This window comes from Clarias gariepinus, chromosome 26 (genome assembly GCF_024256425.1).
Source record: "Clarias gariepinus isolate MV-2021 ecotype Netherlands chromosome 26, CGAR_prim_01v2, whole genome shotgun sequence".
Classification (NCBI taxonomy): Eukaryota; Metazoa; Chordata; class Actinopteri; order Siluriformes; family Clariidae; genus Clarias; species Clarias gariepinus.
In genome coordinates, this window is record NC_071125.1 from 6,765,866 (window position 1) to 6,789,113 (window position 23,248).

The following is a 23,248-nucleotide window of genomic DNA, read 5'->3' on the forward strand; positions in this document are numbered from 1 at the left end:
GCAGTGCCCTGTACGTTTTAATTTTATGCAAGAATACATGAGAAAGTTATAAAAAGTAATTTAAACTTATCAGCCGATCAGAATTATGCTTCAAGAGTTCATTTCTTGTGCTAACCTTTTACTTTTGTCTTCTGTTTTCCGCAGTGTCCTCCAAATGTCCACAAAATGGACGGCTACACTTGTGAAAAAGATCAGGTGATTATATCAAGAATATTTATTTATGCTTGCACTAAATCGATGAGAAGATAATTAACCCTGCTGTGTTTTCTGTGATGCGTTTGTCTCAGGGACGGTGCTTTAATGGACGATGCAAAACTAAAGACAGGCAGTGCAAGTACATCTGGGGAGAGAGTAAGTGCTACAATGATCAGTTAATAATATCAACTTTCATTAATTCTGAGGATCACGTTTCGGAAAAAAAGATCCTTTGTGTCAGTGTTAATTGCAATTACAGCGTAATGTCCTTACAGAAGCGACGTCCGCAGATAAGTTCTGTTACGAGAAGCTAAACATCGAGGGAACTGAGAAGGGCAACTGTGGGAGGGACAAGGACACATGGGTCCAGTGTAAAAAGCAGTAAGTGTGAATGTGTAAGAGGGACCTGCTATGGATATATGTGTGTGTCCTTGTAAAACAGATGTGATGAGGATTGTGTATGTGTATGTTTTAGAGATGTGCAGTGTGGATACCTGCTCTGCTCAAACATCTCACCCGCACCCAGATTGGGAGAGCTGCAAGGAGGCCTGACGTCGTTTTCTGTGGCCCAGCATAGTGCTTCACTAGACTGCAGGTAAACACACAAACACACACACTGTACTAGCTGTATATCAAACACTGTACTAATGAGTTGCACTTTACTCATGTGTGTGTGTGTCTGTCTGTCTGTCCTAGTGGAGGACATGTGATGATTGATGGAGACACTGACCTAGGGTATGTGGAAGACGGCACGGCATGTGGCACTGACCGGATCTGCTTCAACCACAAATGCCTCCCGGTTCAGGATTTCAATTTCAGCACCTGCCCTGGGACCACCGACAAGGTCATCTGCTCTGGACACGGGGTATGTGTGTTTCAAACGACACTTATGGAACATCAAGTTTATGTTATTCACTTACAGGCGATAGCAGGAGATTTAAATAGAAGCACCAAGTGAGGCCTGTTGTATAAGAGGATGAAGTGAAATAAATGGAATCAAATGCAAGCTTTGGAGTGGATGAGGACTTGCGAAAGTCAGAATAAATCCCAATCCGAACTGAAAATGAGTGAAACCGGTCTCACAAATTTGTCCTTAAAGTACCCAAAACTTTCTCACTGATATACAGGTAGTCCCTGACTTATAAACAAGTTTCACTCTGGGAGCACATTTGTAAGTCCGATATGTTCTTAAGTCCGACACAGTAAAACCTTTATGACTTTGACACAAGTATATAAAGTAAAGCATACCAAGCCACTTGACTAAATCTGTCCCCTTTCCTTTCACTGCCTTTATGGGGCCCAAAACCATAATCGCGCCTAAGGAAATGAATCTCACTGTGAAATAATTCTTTTGACTATGTAAAGCTGCTTTGCGGCAATGAAAATTGCTAAAAGCGCTATACAAATAAAATTGAATTGAATTGAATTGAAATGTAACACAGTTGTCTCTGCGACTTTAAATCACGAGGGGAATCCTTGACACCATTTTGTCTCAGAGCTGTTTTCCACTATACTGGACTGTAAACTCAGTTTTGTTGAGGATTTTCCAAAATTAAGATTAGTGACCATCAGGACAGCTTCAGACATTTTCATCATACTTCCGGACTGATTCATTGAAACGGGTGACGCCGACTAATTTCTGGCTGGTATGTGGTGACTTCTCTGCCACCATATGAATAATTATATATTATAAATGCATTTTTAATGTAAGTTTTATTATTAAAGTATTATAGGAATATTACCATATTAGAATAAGCATGTTACCACAAGAGACATTTAAATCAAACCAGAACTTGAAATGGAATTTTTCTATGAATGAAGGTGTAAAAACGATATTTACCAGATGACCTCAAAAACAGGACTGCGATAAGACTCAAAGTAAAACGTTTGACTGGTACATACATTTTAAAGAAGACTGGGCCAAGTTGCCTAGAAATATTTACAGAGTGGAGAATCAGATCCTTGACAATCTTTCGGCATAACACTTGCACGTTACAAGAATTCATTATAATCCAGCATGTGTGTTGCATTTTGCAGGTATGCAGCAACGAGTTGAAGTGTGTGTGTCATCTGGGCTGGGCAGGTGAAGACTGTAACTCCTCATCACCACTCAGCTACCTGGTGGTTGGACCTACAGTTACATCATCAGGTGAATTTTATTGCCTATATCAGCTCAGTTCACTAGGAACAAATAAGTTACATTAAACGCATTAAAATGTATTAATTTTACTTGCAGCAGTGAGAAGAGGTGGGCACAATATATAAATACAAAGTCTTTTAGTTAATCTGAATTGATTTTAGAATACATTTAATATTTTCAATTAACCTAGACTTTAATAAAATAATATACAGTAAATGTCTTACATTGTACTCCAAATAAGATCTTCATGTAAGGAATAAAAAGAGTAAATGGCATGTTGTTACAAGAACAATACTCAGTAACGGGCGTGTAATGCAGCACAATACATTGCAAAATTATCGGTCTCACCTCAAAGTTGATTCTTTTCCTATAGTATCATAACATCCAAAAAGCAAGATAATTCCAATAATGTTACAGAATCTATAAATCTTACCTGCCTTGCTTTTTTATTTTTTTTTTAAGTTAATTAGATAAAAACCTTTACTTATACGTGTTAAATCTGTCAGCATTACAGAAGACTGATCCTAAAAAAAATGCTAAATAATATCTCCACACTGTAAACCTCTTAAAATCCCGGATTTTAAATGATTTTATAATTTCTATATGTGGAGCGTCGTTTGTTTGTTACAACTTTGCGAGTTGTAACAAACACTTATTTGAAGGACTAAGTCAGTATAAACTATGCTTCAAGGACTAGTGTGATAGCTGATCGGATTAATCAGAGAATAAGATTAATCAGATAATTAATCAAGAACATCTGACCAATCAGAATGAATTGTTCAGTAGTGCTGTAGTACAAGCAAAGCTGACATTTACATGTTACTGTATTTAAGTACGTTTTTTATGTATCTGTACTTTACCTGAGTAGTTTTAGTAGCGGCTACATTTTACTTTTACTTGACTGCATCCTACAATACAATAACTGTACTTTATACTTTACTACATTTGTGCATCTCATTGTGTTACATGAACAGAATTGCTGGCTGTTATACATAATTTCATGATTTGTCTTCCCTCTTTGAAATGCTCAGTCATATAGCAGGTGTTTTACTATGCCTTAAAAGTTATAGTAAGCTAATACAAACTCAGTACTTTTTATCCTTTTTATACTTTTACTTAAATAAATCTTGAGGTTAGTACTTTTGTACTTTAATGTAGAAATGTAAACGCAGGACTTCTATTTATTTTATTTCAGTACTATTCTACCTAGGGTGTCTCTGTTTTTACTCAAGTGCAAGATTTGTGTTCTTTGCCCACCACTGGGTGCAAATATAAGAGGTATTTTAAGGACAACCCAAACAGAACTTTGGACTAAACCCTGCACTTTTACCTGTGTATCACTTCAATGCTAAGAATAAATAATCTATCTATTTGTGCTTTAATGTGTGCATTTAGTGCATTATTTTGTCTTTATGGTTTTATTTCATTGATTTCCTTTGACATATTCATGGCACTCACCAGTTAAAGATGAAATGTTTTTTTTTTCCTTTTTTCTCTTTGTTTCTGTTTTGTAGCTTTCATTTTCACACACTCATTCTTTGTCCCCCGGCTCATGTCTTTTGCTGGAGTTTCAGTGAGGTCAGATTTGAGGTTGTTCTTTGTTGGGTGTTGTCGGTCTTTCCTCATTTTCTTCTTTATTCAACCCTATCTTTCACCTGGTTTCTTTTTGTTTATTGTTGTAAATTTTTACTCTATTCAAACTTGATTTGTTTGGTGCGACTGTTTGTGTGTGTGTATGTGTGTGTGCGTGCTCGCCCATGTGTTCTGAAGTGTGCTGTTTCCCTAGTTTATCCCTTATGTTTTGTATTCCTTCAAAAGTAAAAATAAATAAATAAATAAAAATACTTGGTCACATACAGTACACAACCATACACAGTCTGCTATGCAGTGAAACGCATAATCAGTGACCTAAATATAGAAAATGTTCATTTTTTTCTGCTTATTTTACGTTTAGAATGTTATTGACTTTTAAACTGTAATCATGTTTTTGCTATAAGTGTCTAGGGCAGAGGTTCTCAACCCTACTCCTGGAGGACCACTGCGTTGCACATTTTAATGCTTTCTCAGCTCCCAGAGCACCTGATTTAACAAATCAACTAATTAACAGCCTTTTCTAGCATGGAAACACTAACGTATGCAGGGATGCTGGTCCTCCAGGACTAGGGCTGAGAAACACTGGTCTAGGGTGAACAAAAATGCTAGATTTTCTAGTTTTCTAGTCCCTATCAGTACAGTGTGTTACCACAGAACTATACTGAATATTTTTAAAAGCCATAAAGCATCCTTGGTTTGTAATCTTGTCCACCGTTTATGTGTGGGAATAATTGAATTCGAGTTCTGTGCTCCCTGGAAAATGTAAAATATTCTTACTGTGAGACATTGTTTGGTTCGTGAAAGTCCAGTTTAACAAAACAGAACAATGTCTCGTGTGTGTGTGTGTGTGTGTGCATGTGAGTGTTCATTGCAGCAGTAAACATGGCATGTCTTTTTTTTCTTCTCACAGGCATTATCAGTACCAATATCATCATCGGTGCAATTGCAGGATCTATTCTTGTCCTGGCTCTTATATTGGCTATATCTGCCTGGGGCTACAAGTAAGTAAATGTTAAAAGGAATATATATTAATCTATAAACTAGATTTATGCTAATTATTAACATTTTCTGTCCCCTCTTCTTCTAAACCGCACTCTCTTTAATTGCTTCTTTTTCTAAACACCCCTTCTTTAGTATTAAACTTTATGTAAATCTCTCAGTTCGATGAGTGATTATGTGAGTCTTACGGTCAATACATGGGATTTGGTAGCTTTAAAAATACACCTGTCGTAGCTTCTCACAAGCTAACATGCTAATTTAGGTTTATAATACATCATTAAGAGCTTATATCTGTTATCCAAACTCTAGTTAAAGACCCTTTTTAATGTTACAGTAATTTAATGACAAAAACAAAAAACAAAAAAAAAAAAAAACATAAATACCTCAGGCTTCTTGCTATGAGCTGTATTAGCATTTCCGGCACTAGCATTTATTAGTGGCTAATATTAACAACACTAGCTTTCCTAACATAGAGCAAAATGCTAATTTTATATTATTATTATGGATACAGTATAACCGAATAAAAAAAGTATTAATACTGTACTGTAGCATGTTACTTTTACTCAAGTATGTTTTTCTAAAGTAAATATTTAAAAAAGTTGTTTGTGTGTTGCAATACCAATTTTACCCAAAGGTTCATTTGACATAAGTCACATAATAGCAAAAGGGGATAAAAAATGTTTAAAAAATTTAAGAACAATTATTATTATTATTATTTTTTTTATAATTTCAATACACTTTGGGGATGTTTATTCACTCTTACCCAGCATCTATCCATCTATGCACCTCTGTAATCCAACTAGGGACCATGACAGCTAATGGGATCTATTGTATTTATTTCCATATTAAAGCCGTAGTAGGACCTCCGGTCAACATTCACATGCATGACCAATTAGTCTAATGTGCATGTCTTTGGACTGTGGTAAGAAACCGGAGTACCCGGAGTAAACCCACCAAGCAAGGAAAAATCTGGAAACTCCATGCAAACAGAACCCAAGGCAGGAATTGAACCCTGACCCTCAAGGTGCAAGGAGACAGTGATCACCACTAAATCACTGTGCCGCCATATAATAGTTTAATATTATTATATTATATAGTGATCATTTCTGGTAAATCATCTGGTAAGTCACTGGTAAATCATCTGGTTTGACTATCTTAATCATCTAGCTAGTATAAGCAGTGTAGATTGTAAATCATTGTTGAGCTAGTTAGCTACCTGAATAATAATAATCATAATAATAATAAACCTCTTTTGTCCTAAAGCCAAATTTATTACTACAAATCACTTACACTGGAAACTTCTATCTATCTTAACTAAGCATCTCCTCATCAAAAAAACTATTTTTGACTATTTACAGCTAAGTTCTGCAATTGTTGATAGTTTAAATTAAATTATGAATATTATTTAAAAAAAGATAGATAGATAGATAGATAGATAGAGACTTTGTTGATCCCGACGTACTGTATAGGTGAATGAGAATAAGCATTCAGTGGACAGAATAGTGCAAATCGAGCCGTAACAGTAAGTTATCTTGTATCCTATCGCAATTCTATGGTAACCATAAAATGAAAAATTGTGAATGATTAATTTTAATTGTATATTTTGGGTCATGCAGGAACTACAGACAGCGGCAATTTGCAGAATCCGAAGTGCATCGAAGATTTTGTCGGTTCGTTTAACTTTTTTGTATTAGGGAAATTGTTTTTAAATACTGTATGTGTTAATATCCATTGTATTTCTTTTAAATCTTATAATATACAGACTACATTTCATATCAATTTAACAGCATTAATTCAAACCTAGCTTATATTCTTCAGACAAATGCCACCAGGGGATTACGTTAAGAAGCCAGGCGACGCCGACTCGTTCTATAGTGACGTGCCACAGGGTGTGAGCTCCAACTCAGGCAGCAGCTCCAAGAAGAGGTCTGCTTACCTGTCTCACCTGCAGATCTACACCTCCATTCCATCCATCAGCCAAAACATCTCACTTTTCGGCTTCAGGTGTGCATCTGTGCTCATTTTCATCCTTGCCATCCTTATCATCAGCCTCAGTCCTAAGCAGCACACAGTTTTCTGTAATGAACAGGTTCAGTGTAGTATAGTTTAGTTTTATATTAGTTTGGGACAGCCTTAAATGTTAAAAGTCACAGGCTGGGTAGTGCAGTTGTTAGAAAATGAGCCACGTTAAACATGAGGATTAAAGATAATATTTGAACAAGACAATCAACAATCTGTCCTATTAAACCTTATTTTTATATAATTTATAATATATACCATATTTTGTAGGCATATAGTATATAGTGCAACCAAATCAGCCTTAATCTTTAATCATGATGTAAAACTGCCCATAATGATGAAACATGTTCATTGTTATGTGATGAGACAGAAGACATAGAGGATCCAAAAGTCTAGGTCCACTACAAAACAGTTTTTATGATTTTAATCCACTATATGAGCCACACTAAAAAAAGCCAAACTTATACGCCTTTATAATGTTCAGTGCATCTCAAAAAATTTGTTAAAATCTCTGTAAATTTTGTGCGTGTGTAATTTAATTTAAAATGTTACTCATTATATGTGACGTGAAATGTTCTTTTTTGTTTGTTTTCATTTTGATGGTTATCATAGAGAGAGAGAGAGAGAGAGAGAGAGAGAGAGATTACTTTTTAAATTAAATTCCGAAAGAAGATTAACTTTTTTTCTTTATATTAAGATGAACTTTATATTAAGATGAACTTAATATCTTTTTTTAAGATGAACTATACAGTATAATTGTCTACTTACCTTAAAACTATGTATTACCACTTTTAATTCCCTTTACACCTTAGACATTTGCCAAAAATTGCTATTTTTATTCATAAGGAATAGCCTTTTCTTTACCTGCCACGCATTGAAAATGCACATAATATATATTAATTGAATTATTTATTAATATACAAATATAGCAGAAATTTTGGTTTTGTGTTACAAGCATACATGTTTTACTATTCACACTAAATATAAATATGGTGTAATGGAATCGGGAGAAAAGATGTGTGAATAAGAATTCCAAGTGTAAAGTGTAAAAATAGTTGTGTAAAAATAGTTAAAAATAAAATATACTTAACAAATTATTCTAAAATAATAAATATCCATAAGTTTCAACAATGTACACTTTCAGTTGTGGACACTAACATACATTGAGTAGTTTATATAACACTAAGGTGAGTTATTAAAGTTCAGCAGCATGCCACTGTACAAACTGCCATATTGAAGCTGTATAAAGTGAAGGGCTCTGTGCTGCTCATACTGGGCCTGATGTCTGTTTGCTCCTGAAACTGCAATGACTCTGTCCTCTCTCTGTGTCAGTGTAAGTGTAATAAGCAGGTTGTTGTATCACCTGAATAATAGTGCTGCAGTAAGTATATCTTTTAACTTGGCCCCTTTTTTTGTCATTGACACCATTTGTGTCATCATATCATTCATCCCTATTCATGTCATTTCACTCCACTCCTGATGTGTTTGTCTTGTGGGGAAGTGGATCATGTCAATTATGTAAGGTGTAAAGCTGTCATGCACTTGCCAGATCAAATCTATGACAGTCGTTTTTGTCTGTGGGTCTGCTGCTTTACTCTGAAAGGTCCAACGGCTTGTCGCATTCATGGAGTGAGAGAATCCCAGACGCCAAGCACATTTCTGATATCTGTGAAAACGGACGGCCCAGGAGCAACTCTTGGCAAGGTATGCAAATAAAACATTAGTGTATACTGTACAGTTTCAGAAAACAGAGTTATACATGTGTTTGCGTGTATATGTGTAAGTCAATAATAATGGTTCACATAATGAAGCATTCTAATTAATCAAAAGTATAAAAAAAACAAAAAGATTAGAACAGAGTTAAAATGAGACTGATGACTTACTAAATCTTTCATCAGCTCACTCGAAATGAGGTCAATAAAAGCTGCAGCTGAACACAATTCAAACATCTAACACATGCTATTACTCAGGAACATTGTCCAGTATTTTTTCAATAGTGCTTTCATGTGTAATGCATGCTGCGTTGTTTTTTTTAGGGAATATTAGTGGCAACCGAAAGAAGCTGAAAGGAAAGAAGTTCCGTCCTCGTTCCAACTCCACAGAGTAAGTCATGAGTGGTAAACCACCTGTAGTCCAGTATGTCTCCATATACGTAGACCACCAGTAGTCCAGTTTTATACCACCAGAAGTCCTGTAGAATCTGTAGACCACAGGTAATCCAGTGAAATCTAATATAATCCAGCAGTAGTGCAGTTATATGCAGCCAATGGTCCAGTACAATCTTTAGACCACCAGTTGCCCACCATAAAAACCATCGGTAGTCTACCATAGACCATCAGGTATAAACCACCATTAGTCCAGTACGCCACCATATAGACCACCAGTAGTCCAGTAGAATCTTTTGAACATAAGTAGTCCAATAGAATGTAATATAATCCTCCTGTAGTCCAGTTATATAGCACCAATATCCCAGTACAATTTGTAGACCAACAGTATTCCACCCTATAGACCACTAGTAGTCCAGCTATATACCATCAACCATCCCATTATATACGACCATTATTCCAGTTATATACCACAAGTAGACCAGTAGACCAGTCCTGAATTCCACCAGTTGCCCACCATATATACCAGCAGCAGGCCATCATATAAACTACCAGTAGTCCATGGTACTGTATAAACCTCAATCGTCCACCATATACAGTAAACCACCAGCAGGCCACCATATAAATGACCAGTAGTCCAGGTATAAACCTCAATAGTCCACCATATAGACCACCAGTAGCTGTTATATACCACCAGTAGTCCAGTAGAATCTGTATCCCACTAGTAGTCTATTAGTCCACCTTAAAAACCATTAGCAGCCCAGTTACAGTATGTACCACAAGGTCCAGTAGAACCTGTAGAACACCAGTAGTCCAGTAGGATGTAAGATAAACAACCAGCAGAATTAAAAACCAAATACAGAGTCAAAGCTATGGAGGGAAAGTAAAGAGGGAGATAATTGTTTAAGTTGCCAAATCCTAAAAGCATTCAGCCCTGATTTCAATATGTATGGCATATGCATTTGTTTTTATAATTTTTTATTTGACTGAATTTGGAACAGGAGCATGTCGAACCCAACACACAAGATTAATCGCAGGATTGTAACACTGCACCTTGACCTTCTTCTTCTAGCGAATGACCTAGCAGAGTTATTTATAGAGAATAGAGAATTATTGTGATGAGTGTCATTTTGTCACTATCTATGTCTTCTTGGCCAAAAGTTTTCACTCTTTCCCTCATCCTGTGGCTCTCTCACTTGCATCCTGGTGAGCCGTAGGCAATGTCGGTGCTGTGCTCTGCTCTACTGTCGTTTACCAACTCGTTTACTTCTTCCTTCTCTTTCCTCTCACCTGTCTTTCTTCTTCCACTCTCTCACTTTCTCTCACTCTTTCTGTGGTCATCATCTATCTCTCCTCGCCCCACTTCTCCCTCCAGGTATTTAACCCCTTGCTCCAAATCAGACTATTATGTAACTGAATGGGTGGAAGATGTGAATAAAAACACTGAGGGACCCTATATTAGGTATTACCTCAGACTGCTTTATATTCCTCCCCGTATTCATTTTGCCCTTTTCTTCTTCTTTTTTTTTATATGTATAATCAGTTATTCTTTACGTTTAGTTTTAAACCTATACATATTGTAGGAGTTCCTTTAAGGGCATCCCTCTGATTGTTATCTTGATAAAAATAAAGAAATAAAAAAAAGATCAGCATTATGAAATGCAATCCTGTTTGTTCGGAGGCTGACCTTATGAAACTCAATGGCGTGAACATTATGAGTGTGTGTGCGCATTCAACAAACCTGTTATGACTCCAAATAACTTCAAAACTGTTTGTAATAGCAGATACTGAATATGGATCATTCATCAGATAAAGGCTTAGTAAATGATAAGCTGTGGGTTTTTTTTAAACATTTTTTTATATTTCATGCCCAATTAAGGGAAACACAAGGAGTGAACACTCCAAGAAAAAAAATCCTCCTGCTTTGTTCCTAGTTTTGTTTTAAAAATAGATTTTGTATCCGGAAATGAATATTAGTGCACTAATGTGTGATAATTGAAATGCAGTTTCTCCTATTGCATGATGGTGTAGGACTCTATAGTCTTAGTGTTGTAGCACATTGTTGTTCACTGAACATTGTGACCCCCCACTTCAACACAAATATACTTCTTTTTGTATATACAGTACTATGTAAAAGTATTGACCACCCCCTCATTTCTGACAGTTTTGCTTCCAAAGAGTCAGACTTTTTTATATTTTTAATGTAAAAATTCAGGAACAGTTCTTCAGGCTTCAGTCCAGTCTTTGAACAGTTTCAAAGGATTTGTTAAGCACACAGTGACCTATAAATCACTTTAGCTTAAAAAACAAACGTCTAACTTAAGGCATGAACTAATAAGAAACAGGTGCAGACGATGACAGATGATCAGGCCGGTGATTAGTATACTAGTGATGGTGAATGCTGTGTGGTTGGAACAGACGGGAGGGGTAATGACCTAACTGCTGAACAAAGAATTATTTTTTTAGGATTTTCCCCTGATTTTCTCCCTAATTTAGTCGTGTCCAATTCCTCCCCATCACTAGGGGGCTCCACATTAAGTCTACTCCTAGCAGTCAGTCGGGAGAGCCGAAGACTATCACGTGTTTCCTCTGAACCAAGTGACGCCAGCCGAATGCATCTTTTCGAACTGCTCGCTCACACACTGTTGTGGGCGGCGTAACACACTCGGAGGACAATGCTATCCGCTCCTTCCACTTGCGTGAGCTCACAGACGCCCCTGTTCAGCTGTAGAGCCGTGATTAACCCTCTGAGAGAGTTCGGCCAATCAGCTCTCTCTAGACCTCCAGCTGCGAGAGGTTACAGCATCACCCGGGAATCGATCCTGCGATCTCCGGATGACAGGCCGAGCACTTTACCAACTAATTTTTTTAAATTATCTTTTGACACTAGTCTGCCACAGTAAGACATTCGCTCCCATTTCTTTAATTTATTCTACATATTACATTGAATTTAATATGAAGATATAAGGAGTTGTTTTAAGACTTTTGCACAGTACTGTACGTCCTTCCTAAAACTCACTAAAGTTGCTTTTGCATTGAGATTACAAAATTAAAGTAACATTTAGTGATGATGTCAGTGTGCCAACTTTGCCTAGAAAATATTAAACCAGCCCTAAATTGGGTATGAGGATGTCCCTCAGTTCATCTGGTGCAGGCGAGTCAGAAAGGACGTTTATTGGAACACAGCTCCAATCTAAAAATATATAGTGCACAATGTATATTTTATATCTCTGCATTACAGGTTTATTGAAGCAGTGCATTGTGTTATTAAAAAAGCGAAATTCAGTGCAAATCATTAGCTAATGATTTGATCCTCATTTTTCCAGATATGAAGAAAAGGTCCAATGGGTTTAAAAAAATCACAAAACGAAGGTGACGGCAGTAAAATGTATTTGCGGTCCATTTGGAGGAAAAGTATTTAGTTTAGTGTTTACTTGAAAACAAAACTTTTTCTTCCTTAATTACTGTGGATTGTGTGAATTGGTGAGACGAGCGAAGCTAGGCTTAAAGTTACACTGCATTAGACTGGGTTAAATCCTTTTAATATTATTATTATTATTAATTACACACTCCAGCTCATCTGCATGCTCACTGTTCTGTGTGCTTGTCTTGTGTCGTGTCCTTGTCCTTGTCTGTGAACATTATCGTTGAGCATCACCCCTATTCTGTGTAATCTGTGTTGTGTTGCTTCACTTTATGCACTGGGCTCTGGAACATCCTCAGATGCTACAGTATATATATTACAGTAACAACACGTGCGCCTGGTCTACGCACTATTTATGTTAATTAATTTTATCAACTTGTATTGACCTCTGACCTCTCTCATGGTTCAAAAGGGCCAGCTTCTGACCTAGACCAAGACATAATGAAAATGAATAGAATTCTAACGCTGTGTCTCTTCATGCAGGACGCTGTCTCCTGCCAAGTCCCCAACCTCATCCACGGGCTCAATCGCTTCAAGCCGAAGGTACCCGTACCCGATGCCGCCGCTCCCAGATGAGGAGAGGAAGGCCAACAGACAGAGTGCCAGGGTGAGACACGATCTTTAGGACCGAGGTCTTAACCGTCAGATGGTGTTATATAATGAAAGCAAGGCATCGAATTAATTTTATTTTTAAAAAGATATTCTAAAGGTTGGATAAGAAATACAAGTTATTTTCTTAAATACAAATACTGTACGAGGGTGAGGAAAAAATTATCAGCACCTCGGTTATATTAAAGCTTCTGTTGGCCCACTGTCTTATCAGCATTTTCTGATCAAGGCTACTGTCTCCCCAGTCAATGCTGTGCAGGTGTGAACATGTTACATCATTTTAATTGTAACCAGGCAAAAAATGGATACCCCACAAAAACAAAAAAAAATTAACTAAAGGCGAAGGTTTCTAGGTGGCGTAGTGGTTAGCACTGACGCCTTGCACCTCCAGGGTCCGGGTTCGATTCCCTGTATGCATGGAGTCTGCATGTTCTCCCCGTGCTTGGTGGATTTCCTCCAGGTACTCCGGTTTTCTTCCACAGTCCAAAGACATGTAGGTTAGGTTAATTGGTGTTCCCAAATTGCCCGTAGTGTGTGAGTGAGTGCATGTGTGTACCCTGCGATGGATTCGCGTACCCTGCCTCGTCCCCTAACCCCCCCCCCGGCATAGGCTCCAGGTCCCCACAACCCTGAATACAGGATAAAGCGGTATAGTGTGCACAAAAATATATATTACTGAAATGAAAAGACAAGCATTATTACCTCGTTGTCATATTTCGTCACACTATTAGCGTGTTGATTGACCACGGTATGCGTAATGTAAGTGTTTGAAGTGTGTGTGCGACCCCCTGCTGTAGACAGTGTTCATATTGTTCATGCAGACTCTCAACCCGGATTCCTGGAACAAACGTGCTGCAAAAGATTCGCATAATGCAGGCACAGTACTTGGCGGATCTTTACAGTTGTACACACTCTCCTTTAATGTTCTTCACAGGTCTGTGGGGCATCAGGTGGAGTATGATGGGGGGAATGGGACGCGTATGGGAAGGAATTGTTCTGCCACCTTTATTCTAACTCAGTCCCCATTTAAGACTGCTTATGAACTATGAATACTTTTTCCTCCGTCAAGAGACCCATTTGGAAACCAACTGCTCAACACAACTTCTTTTACACAGCGTGCGTCTGGAGCTGACAATCGCAGATGTGCGTTCTAGATGCGCGAGTTTCAGTACTGTATATTTTGGCGCATACCGTACTTCAAACAGAAGCCTTCAACTTTTCTAATTGTATATTACAATACCGTATATTACAATAACGCAGCTCAGCCACCGCAGCTCATTAGCTACCCATGCTAACCCTTGCTTTTTTTTATGAAACACTTTTTGTTGTCCTAAATGAATGTAGCTTTTTCGTGTTCGTCTTCATAAATCTGTGTGTGAGAACAAAAGATATACCTCACATTTTCACATGTAACTTTTCTCTCTTGTCATTTCTGTCTTTCAGCTGTGGGAGACGTCAATATAAAGAGCGATCACTCTGCAGAATCTCCGTAAGGACTACACATTCCTCCGCTTTTATACAAATCAGAAAAAAAAAAAAACTAATGAATTTAAACCGAAGTATTGAAGTTCTCCAGGATTAGCGGGTCCACCGGAGCACGCCGGGATGAAGAGCACGGCCGTCATCCTCTCATCACTGCAGTAGACCATAATGAGACAGAGGGACTGGCTTGGGTCAAAGGTCAAAGTCAGACACTGCTGCATTCGGTTGTCCATCCAAACAAGGCAGGGGACACCAGACTGCTAATCCTGCCCCTCTTCTCCTGTCCTGCCAACTTTTTTCAGGGCCCAAGAATGGCCTGTCCTTCCCCTCTGTCCCTTCTTGGCTCCTCATCCAGCACCAATAATGTCTTGTGATTGCCATGTTGAGAGAAGGTCATCCAAAAGGTTTTTTTGTTTTCGAAAGCACGTTGAAACTTTCCACTGTATGCATGAGAATACGTTTATCAACTCCTTGTAGTGCTAAAGACGATGATGACGACAACAAAAAAACTAATATTTTAACAAGCAGGCCAGGGGACAGCATGTCTCTCGAAGGGCATTTCTGTAAGCTGGTAAGATTTCATTTTTTTTAGGGCTTCTCTATTCACACAGTGTATCAGCACTAATGCTAGCGACACACATCCAGCCTTGCCATACACGCTCTCTTATTTCCTCACATGTAAATATGTATAGCTCGACGACAGTGAATCGTGATTGTTCTTTTTTTGTTGTTTTTTTTTAATGCTTTGCCTTTTTTTATTGCTTTTTTAAAAAAAAAATTGCTCACTCTGTAGGGTTTAGAAGAAACATTCTCCACTTCTTGTTTGTGCGTTCACTTTGAATCGTCTGTATATCGACTTGGTTTTGATTCATCTGTGTATTTCCTAAATCTTTGAATAGGCTTCTTAATCCGTTCGATTTAAAACATATCTGATGCTGTGTGTAAGAATAAGAAATTTTTGAAGAGGGTAGCGTTGACTTTTAATGCTATTTTTTTATTTTTTTTTGCTGACGGGTAATCTAATAGCTGTAGATTTTTTTTTCGAAGATACAGAACGACGTCTATGAACCGGTACAGTTTTTGAATAAAGCATGAAGGGATGCGACATTAAATCATTTCCGTTAGCAGTTTTATATCAATGCAACAATCTAACAAACTATGAACTATAGCTCATCCACCACCACCATGTACAGTAAATCATATACAGTGTAATTCTAATCTTATTGGTCTCATTTTGGGATGTCCAGTCAGGTCCATGCAGTTTAATTTCCACTAGTTTGCAATAAAAAGTCACCTACAACCATGAACAAAAGATCTGTATCTGCTGGAATCCCACGATGCCATAAAAAAACGCGAAGCTAACGGGCCGTCATGCCCCTGCTGTACATACCAACTTCATCGTTTCGTTCCGAGATAGATAACGGCGCCACCTGCAGTACCGGAGCCCTCGTACTGTATCTCACAACCAACGCATATGCAAGCTCGTGAAGATGGTTTTGTCTTTGCACAATCCCTCACCATGCTGAGGCTATGTGGCGTCCTACGAAAAAACGACTCAGTATTGTACTCATAGTGTCATACAATATATCATAAACCCTGCCTGTTTTTTTTCCTTCCCTCATCCTACGTGTGTTTATTCACACTGTATCTGCCTACAACCATGTCTCCAGCTCTTTCTTCCTACCCTGACATGTAATTAAGTGCATTTACGATCATTACTCTCACACTAGGTCTTCGTGAATACTGATACGTATTAGCACAAATTTTGAACTTTTTCTTTCTTTCTCCACTATACACACACAAGTGCATGGCTCTACATGGTGTTGATGAAGGCTAAATCCAAAGCCACCTGGAAGAAAAAAAAAAAAAAACAACATCTCAAGCAATATTTTCAGCATCTCGCTGTCCTGGTTTAACGCCGCTGCCGTGACTGAATAGCACCGTGTCATCTACCGCTGCGAATATTACAGATAGCGATTAAGGATCCTGAGAACAAACGCACTCTTGAATGTAATTTAAGCCAACGATTACAGCATAACTGCCGTCACTGACACGTCACCCTCCAGTGACCATGTAGATCCACTAACTTTATGCACGCCATGTCACGCGTAGCGAACCGTGTAATTGGACACGTTTCAGGGTTGTTTTTTTGGAGAATGAGAAACACCTTACTGAGAGGTCTGCACCTGCTTCAGGAGACGTCATAAATGCCTTATGTTTGTCTGTTTCATAAACTCTTTTTGTTTTCTTTATTCCCTGATGCTAGTTCTGTACGAGGCTGTTTTTCTTTTATAGTATGCTGTATGTAAACTTAATACAAACAATCAGCACCCATATTTTTTCTTACAGTTATCATTCAGTAATGTAATATATTTAATACAAAATAAACCTTTCATTGACACAATATTACTTTAATGTGTGATTAATTTAGTTATGAGTAGGCCTGTAACTAAAACCTGTTTTGTGGAAATGTGAAAAAAAAACATGTATATGTACGGACGTTCAAGTCAAACCAGGACTTGAGAGTGAAAGGTATAAACCGATTGACATTTACAGAAGACATCAAGCACGGTAATTACCATTTGAATGGTGCAAACTTCTACCTTGATGGTATCCAAGCACTAGGGAAAAACTGGGATAAATGCATTGTGTAGCAGGGGATTATATAGAGAAATAAAAGGAGTTTTTACTTACAGTACTATGTTCTGTACAATCAGAGTCCCGGTTTGAACAGCCCGTGTGTGTGTGTGTGTGTGTGTGTGCATACAAAAGCAAAAATGTTTTCAAGGACCCATTTATTTACATCTTATTACAATCATCTCTACACTTAGTATAGCTGCATTAGAACAAAAAATTAGGAAAACATTATAAGATGAAATGTTAATTAATTACACTTTTAATAACTAACTAATTGTTAGTCATTTAGGCAAAATGGTAACGCAAGTGGTTCATTGGCAAAATGTGTTAACCAAAGGACTTATTGCAACACTGTTCTAAACTCGTCAAAGATGAAACTTGGGACATGAGCTTCCACCACCTGCAAAGAACAGAATGAAGCAATTATTACAATTACTCAGTCATCATAAACTAATTATATAAGTGGTAAATTGGCATAATATAACCATGTGAGGAGAGAGTGTTATATGAGTGTTTAACAGTGTATATGTTGAGAAACTTCAGTCACTGGTAATTACAAATTTTTATCAAGTCCAGTTTTGTTTTACATCACCTTCGAGAAGAAAAAGGTAAGAAACTCATAAATGTTTCTGTCCTTGTATGTTATGAAGACCCCATGCACAACCACTGTATGCTATTGGAAATGGCAGCTGTTTTTTTTTTACATCAGGTGATCATTAAGAGTGACATGACAAAGACTCGTATGGCAGTTGCTCCATAATAAACACTCACTCGTCGTCTATACCGCTTTATCCTGTATACAGGGTCGTGGGGGGAAACTTAGGGCACTACTTATGGGCACTACCCTGGACAAGGTGCCAATCCATCGCAGTGCACATACATACACACTCAGTCACACACTATGAGCAATTTGGGAACGCCAGTTAGCCTAATCTGCATGTCTTTGGACTGTGGGAGGAAACCGGAGTACCCAGAGGAAAACCAAGCGGGAACTGAACCTGGTCAGGAATCGAACCCGTACCCTGAAAGGGGAAGGCGACAGCGCTAACCGCTAAGCCACTGTGCCGCCCATATTAAAAATATATATATATCTTGGCTGATATGGTGAAGTTTTTTTTTTCTGAGGACACTTTTTTATTTAATATTTATGTAGGTAGTCCAGTGTCACGTTTTCCACCACAGGAAAGTCCATGAATTGGAAGACATTGTGCATTATGGTTTCTCTGTAACAAGCTGCATTTTTTTTTTTACTTTATTTAACCTCTAGAAAAAAACAACAACTTAAAGCTATCACCATAAATAACAGCGGTATATAAACTTTTTGATGTGCTGTTAAATCAAAATAATAAACTTCAGTGCATCCTGGTACATTTGCTTTATGTTGGGCTGCACTCACACCACTGCATTGTTGATTGTTTTCCTGGAACAGCACACTCCTAATGTTTTATTCCTTACCAGAAGAGATGATTACAGACACATTTTGAGCATTAAGACCAGTATACCTGTTCTGCCCTGATGTTAAGAAATGATTTGATAACCAGAATTGTTTTTTGTTGTTGTTATTAATTACCTTTCTGGATAGCTTTGTATAGCGGACGTAGTCTTCCAAAAACATCAGCGCTCCTACTACATCAGCCGGCATGTCAGGGATCTTTTGACTGCGTATCAAATAATAAACACTCTTGATTAGTCCCTTTTTTTCTTGTCTAATATATAAATTTTAAGATTAAATCTAAAGAATCTTTAAGAATAAGGTCTCCTTTAATGCAATTTGGCTAAATTCCCCCAAACAGCTGTCTATGCACCGTACAGTACTGTGCAACTGTGTGACTTAAATGATTCATATGTGTGGCATAACAAATGGAAAAACATTCATCTGAAACTGGTCAGGTACAGACACTGGACTGAAAGTAAGAGCCAAAAAAGTCCTTCAGGAGGCCTGGAGAGCTATTTCTTGAGACTACATTAAAAATAGAAAAAGGTCTGGCTCTCAGGAAGCAAAATGTAAAGAAATGAGGAGTGGCTCAAGACTTTCGCACAGTATGAATTATCTTCTTACATGCAAAATCATGTTTAGGAAATCTGAAGTTTGTATATGAAATAAATTATTGCTGTAAATGACAAGCATTTATTTAGACACCCTTTTGTAGATCAACTGACCTGAGGCAAAAAGGTTAAGAATCTGCTTTGGCACTAAACCTAGAAAATGATCTTAATCATTTGGAACTGAATATATGAACCACTGAATTTATCGTGTACGTAAATAACAACATTTAATCATATCTGAAACCATATTTTTTAAAGATTCATTTCCTGATGGGATTCGAGCCCACTACCTGGTGCACTGCTCCATGATGGAGCGAATAAACTGGCCAATGAGAGCCAGGAACTGCTCAGTGTATCTGGAGTGAAACTGTTTCAGCAGCGTGAGTAAACCCAGGACGAGAGGAACCCAGTCTACTGGATCAGCCGCTCTCCGGCACGTCATTCCTGCACACACATAAACCACTGGTTAATCAGGCTCGAGGATGAACTCTGACCTGATTTACATCATTATCTAAAGTGTAATAGAATCGATAGAATCAGAGGCTCTGGAAAGGTGGAACCTTGGTTTTTAGTGTACTGGAGTTTAGGCAGCTGAGCGATGAGGAAGAGGAAGTTGACTGTAGGGAAGTACGGCAGGCGCTTGGTGGTGATGTAGATCTGAAAAAAAAAAAAAAAAACAGTTTTGATTTAATAAATGATTGAAGAACAGATGTGACCTGAAGGTGCTGTATACTGTATACACAAACCCCAATTTGAAAATTTCTGTTCTTTAATCTTTCATTAAAATATATATTTTTAAACAATATATTACAAATGTGACTGACTTTGTTCAGAGGGTTGTGTATTCCAGCTGCTTCCAGATAGGCAGTGAACTCATAAAGCAGGGTGTTGTCCTCTTTAGGGTACGGCAGGCTCGGGTCCTGGTAGTGGGCTTCAATATCAGCGAGAAGAGATCTGGGGGAAAAAAAAAAAAACAGTGAGAAAAGGATGCACTTTTTCCCCCCCTTGTTTACCTCCCTAATTTAGCCGCTTCCCATTCCTCCTCATCACTAGGGGGCTCCCACAATAAGGTTAAGACTACCAGCCAGTTAGGAAGGGCAGAAGACTATCACGTGTTTGGCTCGATCAGTAAGCTCTCGCTATGTCCTCGTCTGCGAGAGGCTACAGCATCACCCGAAGGATGCACTTCTAAACAAGCACTTAAAAACAAGAATTCATTCTGTGCAAAAATAATAAATAATAATATTTGACAGAAACAATGCTAGCTCACTTGTTTAGATTTTCCAGAGCCGCTGCGAGATGTTTGGAGTCAAACTTACATGAATAGTTTAACTCATTTGCTATCTGCAGCCTCAGGATCTGCATCTGACCCACCTGCAACATAAACGCAGCTAATCAGACCATTTAGTTTTGCAATGTGAGTCTTAATGGATGAGTCAGGCAGTATGAAAAAAGACTGTTGATATTTGAAATTCAGGCAAAGAAAGTAAAACCTCGGATTGCGAGTAACATGGTTTGCGAGTGTTCCGCAAGATGATAAAAATTTTTTAATAAATTTTGACTTGGAAAACGAGCAAGTCTTGGTTTATGAGAACCGAGTATCATATAATCATGCTTACGCTTCTTGTTTTGACACCAAGCGTCACGTGATCACAACTGAGCCAACGGTTTTTCTCTCTCTTGTGCTGCGGAATTGTGGGTAATCGTCTCTCCTGCTGGATCTCAGTGTACGTCTCTTACTGGTATAATCAACATCCGTGCACACGTGTACTGTTTACTATAACACTGTGACCATGTGTGTGTGTGTGTAAAACATTTTATTTTGTGTCTGTATGCGTTTGTGTACAGCGCGGGTGTAAAGCAAAAGCAAGTCTCAAATGGAAAAATCCATTTTCTCTCTCTGCTCAAGGCTCAGCCTGCCCTTTGTGTCCGTGTGGCACGTCATTGAACACCGTGGCGCACACACACACACACACACACACACACACACACACCTCCTACTTTCGCATTCACAGACACACACTTTTTCTCTCCGCTCTACACAGAAACACTGCTCTAGCGTGATTCTTTTCAAAGGTAAAGTGCAGGTTAATTTGTTTTATTTTTACTTTACAGCAGTGATTCCGTTAGTGTGTCGCTCAATCGAGTGTCATTAGAGAGATTTCTTGTTTATTTTTCCGATAAAACAGTGTTTCTGTTGTGTGTGGGCGAGTGTGTGAAAAGAGTGGAGGACGGGTAACTGTGTAAGACGAGAAGGGGGAAACACTTATCTGTCGGGATTTATTTTTACTTTTTTTTAAGGTAATGTGCAGGTCAATTTTTTTATAACTACTTTTTTATTTTGTTAATTATTTTTATGTATTTATTTTTTTGGGCTGTGGAACGAATAATTTAAGTTTCCATTATTTCTTATGCGAAAATTTCATTAGTTTTTTACGAGTGTTTTGAAATGAGAGGCCGCTTTCAGAATGTATTGTGCTCATAATCCAAGGTTCCACTGTACACCCCTCTCTTCAGATGCTCTGTCCCAAAGGCAGAAATACTAGCAACTAGGCTAGCTGTTCAATATAAATATAAAACATTTATCTGACATGAATATATGCTCAGACCAGTGTCATAATTCACAAATAAATGTAAAGTGATTTACAAATATATTTTGCCTTAACAAACAATTCATAAAAAAGAAAAACAGAAAAAATCTTTAAACTTTAAAATAACTAAAGTTATTCTTTACTGAAGGGGCCAAAAATGAAGATGAAAAATAAAATTAGGGGAAAAAAAACAAATACCTTCATAATGGACTCCAGATATGCAGGCCAGACTTTCTGTGTTTTGGCTACAGCGTTAGCGTACACTTTGCTTGCTGTTGCTGTGTGGTTAAAAGCACAAATCCACATTTACATATACATATAAGTCAAGTCATTTTACAACAGTGTAAAATCTTAAGTGTAACATAAGGCTCTAAATGTCTAACACATAATAAAATTGAGGAATATCACACTTGAGGTCATGCTGTTTTAATGAATATCAGCATGGCTGTGAAGAGCGTAGCCTTAGAGCCGCAGGTATCAGAATCAGGCTAATATCCAGCACAACCTAAAGTGTGTTATTCCTCAATTTTTATCATATGTGGAATCACTTGTTCCACACACCAAGTAGTTCCCTTGTTCAGTAGTTAGAGAGAGATTTGGGATTCAGCCTTGTGCTAGATGCTAGTTAGCTTTGTAGCTCATGTTAGCCATGAAAAGAACATGGATGATTCGGAGGCAATTCTTGTTTAAGATGACAACACTATCAGATGTGTTTTCTTTCTGAAAGTGCTTCCGGACCTGGTTTTGAATGTGGGTTTTGGCAGGTTACTCCTCTAACCTCAGTACTATGGACCGCACTGACCTCCTTTCACCCACGCTTCGACCAACAGTTGATGTGGTCTGATACATATAGTTAAACTTCTGACTGCTGTTACCGTCTATTAAAAACACATGGAAAGCCTCTTGTCCAATCATATTACTTGTTCAGAAGCGAATTGTATAGTAAAAACTAAAACTTATGTAAGGACCTGTGAAAATGTAATACGGAGAATTGCATATTTTGTTTTTGTAATTCCATTGTGCTGTATTTTTTTTTAAGATGTTACTGTATTGTATACTGGGACTACATTACCCAGAATGCCTTGGTAAGAGTTGCCGCGTTTTTGTTATAATGTGTTGGCCAATAATTTTCATCCATGTTGATTGGTTTGCTAATGAGACGTGAATGGACCAATGAGAAGATGAGTGACTAAATATTGCGGGAAGTTTTTTTCTTTGGGGGGGGAAAGCGGAAAAAAAAGAGAAAGAGAGAGAGAGAGCGCGGAAGGAGAGCGCGAGAGCAACGTGCGGAGATTCGGAGCAGTTTTCTCTTTCTGAAAAGTGTTGTTTGGAGTTTTTGCTGCTTTATTCCACTGCCGGACGGGAAACCCGACCACAGAGGAGAGTGACCGATACGCCAGGACTCGGA

General features: G+C 38.0%; 2 protein-coding genes across 5 annotated transcripts in view; one reads left to right on the forward strand and one right to left on the reverse strand.

The window, feature by feature from the left end:
- The window catches only part of adam22 (ADAM metallopeptidase domain 22), an 86,007-nt gene extending 69,037 nt beyond the window's left edge, over positions 1-16,970 (forward strand). The window contains exons 19-32 of one of the 4 annotated variants that reach the window (XM_053487635.1): positions 145-195; positions 288-351; positions 471-576; positions 671-790; positions 892-1,060; positions 2,233-2,344; positions 4,839-4,929; positions 6,544-6,597; positions 6,746-6,931; positions 8,550-8,650; positions 8,983-9,049; positions 10,427-10,513; positions 12,959-13,082; positions 14,528-16,970. In XM_053487635.1, coding sequence (XP_053343610.1) covers positions 145-195; positions 288-351; positions 471-576; positions 671-790; positions 892-1,060; positions 2,233-2,344; positions 4,839-4,929; positions 6,544-6,597; positions 6,746-6,931; positions 8,550-8,650; positions 8,983-9,049; positions 10,427-10,513; positions 12,959-13,082; positions 14,528-14,548 — 1,353 coding nt within the window. In that variant the 3' untranslated portion in view covers positions 14,549-16,970. Of the gene's footprint in view, positions 1-144; positions 196-287; positions 352-470; positions 577-670; positions 791-891; positions 1,061-2,232; positions 2,345-4,838; positions 4,930-6,543; positions 6,598-6,745; positions 6,932-8,549; positions 8,651-8,982; positions 9,054-10,426; positions 10,514-12,958; positions 13,083-14,527 lie in introns of those variants that run through there. The other 3 variants (XM_053487632.1, XM_053487633.1, XM_053487634.1) reach the window with 3 other exon arrangements.
- A 374-nt stretch (positions 16,971-17,344) lies between these two features.
- washc5 (WASH complex subunit 5) overlaps positions 17,345-23,248 on the reverse strand; it is a 28,291-nt gene continuing 22,387 nt past the window's right edge. Inside the window, exons 23-29 of the mRNA XM_053487631.1 lie at positions 22,039-22,118; positions 20,520-20,623; positions 20,074-20,203; positions 19,810-19,906; positions 19,540-19,693; positions 18,774-18,861; positions 17,345-17,603 (exon numbers count right to left, since the gene is read on the reverse strand). Coding sequence (XP_053343606.1) covers positions 17,544-17,603; positions 18,774-18,861; positions 19,540-19,693; positions 19,810-19,906; positions 20,074-20,203; positions 20,520-20,623; positions 22,039-22,118 — 713 coding nt within the window. The 3' untranslated portion in view covers positions 17,345-17,543. The remainder of the gene's footprint in view (positions 17,604-18,773; positions 18,862-19,539; positions 19,694-19,809; positions 19,907-20,073; positions 20,204-20,519; positions 20,624-22,038; positions 22,119-23,248) is intronic.